General features: G+C 31.1%; 1 protein-coding gene across 4 annotated transcripts; it reads right to left on the bottom strand.

Moving 5' to 3' along the window:
* Positions 1-1,539: 1,539 nt before the first annotated feature.
* On the bottom strand, positions 1,540-6,156 carry LOC141667792 (uncharacterized). Of its 4 annotated transcripts, none has more exons than XM_074474413.1 (11): positions 6,057-6,156; positions 5,873-5,928; positions 5,454-5,631; positions 5,305-5,364; positions 3,527-3,551; positions 3,375-3,407; positions 2,941-3,062; positions 2,734-2,864; positions 2,421-2,650; positions 2,076-2,305; positions 1,540-1,971 (listed from the first exon to the last, which is right to left on the bottom strand). In XM_074474413.1, the coding sequence occupies exons 6-11, from the start codon at positions 3,400-3,402 to the stop codon at positions 1,849-1,851; spliced, it is 864 nt and encodes a 287-aa protein (XP_074330514.1). In that variant the 5' UTR covers positions 3,403-3,407; positions 3,527-3,551; positions 5,305-5,364; positions 5,454-5,631; positions 5,873-5,928; positions 6,057-6,156; the 3' UTR covers positions 1,540-1,848. The 4 variants fall into 4 exon arrangements, with proteins under 4 accessions (XP_074330514.1, XP_074330515.1, XP_074330512.1 ...); XM_074474414.1 differs by having other exon boundaries at positions 5,477-5,631; XM_074474411.1 differs by lacking the exon at positions 5,454-5,631.
* Between the last annotated feature and the right edge of the window lie 1,142 nt (positions 6,157-7,298).

Here is a 7,298-nt window from a genome sequence, read left to right as displayed (position 1 = left end):
ATGACCATAGACATCAATTAATTTGCTAAAAAATTGATGTCTAAGAGCTAAATAGACATCAGTCGCAGGATATTATTTGATGTCATACAACATGTTATATATCACTTTCAAAGAAAGAAACAATGTGTATATGAAAAATCACTTAGTGTGTTATATATTTTCTAGAATATATTGCAAGTAATTTATTATGAAATTAATTATATCGCACACATTTTATAAAAATTGTAGCATAAACATCCTAATTCAAGTTATAACTGAAGTGTATTTAAGTACCGACATTGGTTTCTGGACTATAAAAATTTGTCATCATCAGAATCGTCAAAGCCTTGAAAAATAAAATTGTAACATGGTTTTGATATACCATCACTCATCAGGCTACACAATGATTGAGAATAAACTACTTTCACTAACATATTTTGTAAACTATATTTAAATTATTAGGGACTATACACTTTATTTTTTACAACACTGCAAGAAAAAAAGCCAATAGACAATGACTCAGAACTAATATCTAAAATTTTGAAAACCAATATCCACATGGGTGTAGTAAAAAATCTCTATTTTCACATCGGTCTTGGACCAATGAGAACATAGATTTTAGATCGATGTGAAAGACAATGTAATATATTATTTTTAGATAAATAACTGATATATTAGACATGTTAAGATATCATTTAGAAATCAATGTAAAAAATAAAAAACGATGTCAATTAACTTATACAACAAAACGTCTGTAATATATCAGTTATTGTCTAATATAAAAATCTCAGATTACCAATAAAAAATAACGTAATATCATAAAAATATATGTGGGTGGTTTGTGTTTTGACAAAAGAAAGAGAATGATAAAAGAGAGTTGGATTGGGCCATGATGTAATGATGGATGGTGGGTTTTGTCCCATTTATATATATTTGTGCTTTTCAAAAATTAAAAAATAAAAGAGGGTTGGGAGAGAAAGAGACGGAAGGGAATTGAGAATATATCAGGAAATATCGCTAAATAATGATCCGTGCCTTGCATGAATTATTATGCTAATAAATTAGAAAAATTAGGCCAACTTCAATTTTCTTTGACCCGGGAATTCATGTTTTTTCTCTGCGACGAAAATGTGTAAAACGATGTAATTACCGCACCGCAAGTGATTCTGTTTCTATCCCACAGATTCAAATTAAGAAATTTGATTACAAGCCTCTGCTTTAGTCTGATTATGAACAAAACGATGATAATCTACTACTTTGTATCATTCTTCTTTAAATTTTAATCGTACATTTTTTGGATAATCATTAATCTCCGATTCTAAATTGATTTTAACAGCTTTATTCTGGGGTGTTGACAGACAGATTAAGATTCCCTATCTTATTTTCTGGTCAGTCTATATTAGAATTAGGCATCTAATTAAAGTTCCCACGCCTTTGTAGGAGCATGAGACCAACTCTAACTACCACTCAGTGCACTTTGGTTTCTCTTCATTTAATTAAGTATTTTAGACTCAACTTTCAGGTTCCATTTTCCAAATCCAGCAACTTTCAGGACAAGTATCAGCCGAAAAAAATAAATTAATCCACATTACTAATAATATCGACAACGTAGATTTTCAACCAAACTGTACAGATGAGAAGAAAAGAAGAATGAAAGACGAACGATTTGTTTAACAAGTCATTATGGAGCAACTGCTATTTAACTTGAACAAAAACCAGCAGTGACTCTGCAAATATAAAAAGCCCTAACGTGTCTGTACATTGTCAGGCCTTAAGTCGTAGTGATTGATCATTTCTGCTTATCAAAAGGTATATATGTGATTGGACCTCAAAATGTGTATTTATAAATAAGACGATTAAGATATATCATCATTTCAATAAATATTTCTTTCCTGTGAATGCTTGGAACTTGGTTTCTTCTCCCTTGTTTGGTTGCTCATCCTGACCGTGTTCCTTTTGCTTGGTCTCAGTCTGTAGTTTAAACATATTCAACTGAAACATAAGTACTCATGTTCAAGCATAATTTATAATTTATTTTTGGTCCAAGCCAGATAACAGTAGGCATCAAAACATATATGAAGATGCAGATTGCGTACTTCTGGTGTTGCATGTGAAGGTCGGTCCCCATTTGAGCCAAAGACAAGCTTCCCGCAGTATTTCCTTGATGGTGTAGAAACACTAGCTTTATTAACTTCTGGTTTGTGATGTTTGAGCAAGGAAGACGAACCTTCTACAATTGACTCGGTAGAAGATTTCCCATCTAAGCGTCTTGATGAACCTGTGAAAGCACTGAACTTGGGAACTTTGGCGGCCGTCTCTTCCTCAGCTGAAGAGTATATCATACAATTAGATGTATCCACCTCGTAGTAAGTATAAAATAACATATGCTCAAAACTCAGATAAAACTGGAAAAGTGAAAAGTATTAAGTATGAGAGAGAACCTTGGTCTTCTGGTGGTCTCTTCTTTGAAATACTAGTCTTAGATGGTTTTTCAGGTTCTTGATAATCCAAAGGAGGTGCAAAATCTACTTCACAGTCTGTTTCGATGATACTAATAGCAGAAGAAGGTTTTGTCTCTACTATGTCAATGTAAAATTTCTTATTGTTATAGGCAACCATTATAGTATCTCCAGTGGTCAAACAAGAATAGCTCCTCAATGTTGTCTCCAAACTTCAACAAATAAAAGCAAACATTAAAGAAAAGATTATATAGACAGTTATTTTGTTACAAATGTGTCAAAGAAATTATCTCACATGGCTTTTGGGTTAGATACGTCCAAGAAGTCCTTTGTGTGAGGCTGCAGCTTCACGAATGTTCCCTTTGACAAGCTGGCATTCTTAATATTAACAATATCTCCCTCCCGTAGAAGCATATTTTCCATCATCTACAATCATGAACCAAAAAGTAAAAAATCTATGGAACCAACACATAATTAGAGATGCTAATGGTAAACAAATTACCCAATATGGCAAGTATATCATGCCCTCATCTGCGATAAACTCTAGCACCCCACAGTGAGTTATCTTTCCAGAAGTAGGGTTACTGACTTCAAATAGCATAGGGTAGTCTATTTGTAAATAAGCTGCCAGATTGAGAAAACAAAAACAATTATATATGCACCGAGAAACCCTAAACCAAAGTAAAAAAATAAACATACTGCCTCCTTTGCTTGAACCTTTTAAGCATATTTTGCACAAATATTTTTTTACATATATAAGGATTAAAATACAGTTTGAACTTTGCATCTTCATCCAAACAAAACAAAGAGTAGATACCATTTTAAAAACCTTGTATGCTAGCAAAACAAAGGGACAAGTAAAAAGTAAAGGATGGAGTATATCTAACAAGAAAGAACTAACAAAAAAGAATAAAAATAAATATATAATCCACTTACCCAGGCGATCAAGAGCTGAGGGAGGCATTATAACTGAGAGCCAGGAAAAAAATATGTGAATTAGTAATAGTGGTATATATCTTTTTATGAATATAAGTAGACCAAATGGAAAGAATTTTTAGAAAAGAAAGCAATTAAGAAAGTAAACCGACCTTTATCCCCCTTCTCCAGATGTGCCTAAAAATTAAAAAAATAAATTGTGTAAGATAATCAATAAAGTTAGATGAACTTCAAAAAGAAAAAGAAACTGCAAGTGCTCAAGTAGAAAGGAATAGAAAATAAAAGCTGCTTCTATTTTACATATAAGGTGATTTTAAATAAAAAGGACTTGACAGTGTTCTTAAAAATTCAATTTAATAGCGTTTCACAAGTAGGCAAAGGTTCTGTGAGTTGTGTATGAGTGACTTAATGTGATTATCGACTTGGCATTAAATTGTGCTTGGCTCGCACTTACTCACAAAAAGCAGCAAAAAAAACGCACTTAAAAGCGACAAAAAACTCGTATTATGTATAGAACGATTAAAATACCATTCGTTAAAAAAGAAACCTACTTTCATAGACAAATATAATGATGAGAAAGAGGAAGAGAGAAAATTTGAGGGAACCGAGATCAAGCTAAATGATTTGGAAGACTTTGACTCCCTAAATGTTATCGATTCATAATTTGGTACTTTTCTGTGATAATTCTGCTAAGTTTAAGACTTCTTATAATGTATGAAACTATTTGAAGTACTATTCTACTATTAAAAATTAGAACAAACCTTTTAAGAAGTATAAGTATAAATAAATCCTCCGCAACACTCTTCTTTTATCTGTTTTATAATTATTCAACGAGATCTTATTCCAAGTTTTTGAATCAAGCAAAAAAAATGGATTTTTCGGATTTTTTATGCGGTGCAAATAGTGACCATTGAACAAAATGGGCCACCAATAGGTTTGTGTTATTCTATCAATATTATGTGTTATGAATTGGACAGTTGATCAAACATGCCGTTATAATCTTTATTACTTGGCGATTATCATCCATGGTTATTATCCATGGTTCTGGGTTTTGCTTTCTTGTTTTTGGGTTTATAAATTGGATTTTTCAATTTTTCGGAGATAAAAAAACATCAAACCATAGTACGACCAATCAATTTCTAGAGTTAAGGGTTTCGTCATGCAAGAATGTTTCGGATATCAGAGTAGTTTGACCGGAAAATAAGTACATTTTCAGGTAAGTAATAATATCATGAGCTCAGGTATATGTGACCAATTCTATACTTGTTTGAAATTTATTTTTATCATTTGTATGTGTATTTTGATGTCTATATATATGTAGCACATTGCATGTAAATATTTGTCACACATAATTTTATTTATTACGTACTAAGCCGGGGTCTTTACATAAACAACCTCCCTGCTTTTCGCAGAAGGAACATGGTGTGCGCACATCTTACCCTCCCAGATAACGCTTACCGCTGGGTATGTTTGGTTTGGTTTGATTTGGTTTATAACTCTAAATATAAATACAGATACTTTTACATATAATTTCATTTTTGGCAAAAAAATCATGGTAGTAATCGAGCTTCGCGAGTCTCAGTTTCAATTTGGATCTTGCGCATTTCACAACATTAAGACTTGAGAAAGACAAAACAATTGAATCAAAAGACTCTGGAAGCATATGATTTTCCAAGATCGTTGTACAAATACAATGCCCGATTCAAAATTTTAAAATACCTCAATTCAGATCAATAAAACACCAAATATCAAAAAAGATGGTAAATACATTTGTTTTGATGATTGGACAATAATGGCTTTTAAATCCACTAATTCAATTTGTTGCAATCCATGAAACTTTTGATATATATTTAATCACTCAATATCAAAACCAAGTATTTCACCAATAGTCGCTACTAAAGGGAAATAGTTAAAATTAAGACAATCAAACCTTTTCAATGAAAGCGACAGGATAGCAACGGTAATTCTGCTCAAATGCGGACGTGACACTCTGCAACCAAGTCAACAGACAGAGGAACTATTAAATTACTTATACAATTATTGCACTTTAATCCAATTAATTGTAGGAAAAAAACAAACAGAGAAAGCCTAAAGTATATTGCCCCAGATCAGCTCCGCTAGATTCATATGGTGATCATACACCTTCTACAAAGCACTTAAAAGATTGGCATCTTAAGTGGCAAACATAGTTTCTATCTCCCCACAGAACCATATCGTTTGTGGATTGCTTCTAGCCCGTAAAAGTAATAGCAGGCAACTAGACGTAAATCAGACAAAGCAACATAATGCAAAACAGTTAGCATACTTAAACCATAAAGATTTACAACCTAAGTCACACGAGATACAGAGACAATTTAAAATATCAAACAATACGGTAAAACGAATATAGCCCAGATCACAAAAAGACCCACATAAACTCTAATATTCTAAACAAAAATATTAGAATAATAAAAACAAAAAAAAAAACAATGTAAGTAAATATGGGAAGAGTAGAATACCATGATTGCAGATTGTGAAGATAACCCACCCACCAGAAGATTGATAAAAAAACAATCTGTAAATTAAAGCCACAAAATTAAATAAATAACATTACAGTACAGTGCAATAACAATAAAACCAAAATTCAATAAAGCAATGGATATATAATTTTGACATAATAAGAATAATAATCGGATTATGAACCTGATTTGGGGTGGAGGAAGCAGGGAGTCTGAAAGCGGAGGAAGGAGCTTGATATTGATTATCTTATGGACGACTATTATTATATATATATATATATATATATATATATATATATATATATATATATATATATATATATATATATATATATAGAAACAGACGTGCGCGTGAGGGCTAGAGGGCTTCGGACGATTTTATTTTCTAGCGTTACCGGGGTTCTAAAATACCCTATAATTGGTAATTAACAGGATCGACTAATTTAATTAATTAAAGAATATATATTTATATTTTTTAATTTCATTAATTTTTATAAAATTTACAAAAATAATATCACATGTTATTTGTTCATATTTTATATTTAAGTGTTTTATGCATATTTGTTTTTGATAATTGGTTTGAGACATAATAATTATCACTCACTACTAAAGTTAATAATGTGGCGTCCCCGGCCGTCCAACCCCAAGTCAGAAATCCGACCCGACAACGCCAAGCAAACTACAAACTTGATATATGCTTACATAACCTCAAATTAATTAATAATATAAAGTTCGTACAACAATCTTAAGTTTACAATAAAAGCTTACGGTACATCGTAAGTATCTAACTGGATACTAACACACGTCTATTATAGAAACATTATTCGTCACGATGCTAATCGCCTCTTGACGACCACCAAAATCTTAATTCATCGATCCTTCTCTGAAATTCTTTCATGTAAAAGTTGGTCGTTTAAAAGAGTGAGCATATAAAACTCATTAACCATATACTAGTTCACGAAGGTGCGTTTCGCAGCGGCCTTCTAAAATAATGTTCCGTTTTTTTTCATTTTTCTATTTTTCATCTCATCTGGGTCATTTTAAATTATTGAATAAACAATAAATATAATAAATCATAGAAGTTTAAAAAATTATTCTCTCGTTAAACATGTTTACTCCAATAAGTAACTCTCTCATTATTCACAAATCTAATATCATGAAATTATATTATTTATTAGTTAATAATCAATGTAATATTTTTTCTATTTATTAATATAAAAATTTGAGAAAAATACAAAAATAGATTGAAACGATATGAGAGGCGATAACTCACCGGGTTCATGTTCTCATTTACATAAGTACATAATATAATGAAATAATGATTTTAAAAATATTGAAAAAATATATTTACAAATACTTGTCCTTAAAATATTTCATAGGTTAAAAAATTGAAGAATTGTTTTAGGAAAATATAATGTAGTATGTT

This window comes from Apium graveolens, chromosome 6 (assembly GCF_009905375.1).
Source record: "Apium graveolens cultivar Ventura chromosome 6, ASM990537v1, whole genome shotgun sequence".
Lineage (NCBI taxonomy): Eukaryota > Viridiplantae > Streptophyta > Magnoliopsida > Apiales > Apiaceae > Apium > Apium graveolens.
This window is presented reverse-complemented; position numbering and strand designations above follow the sequence as displayed.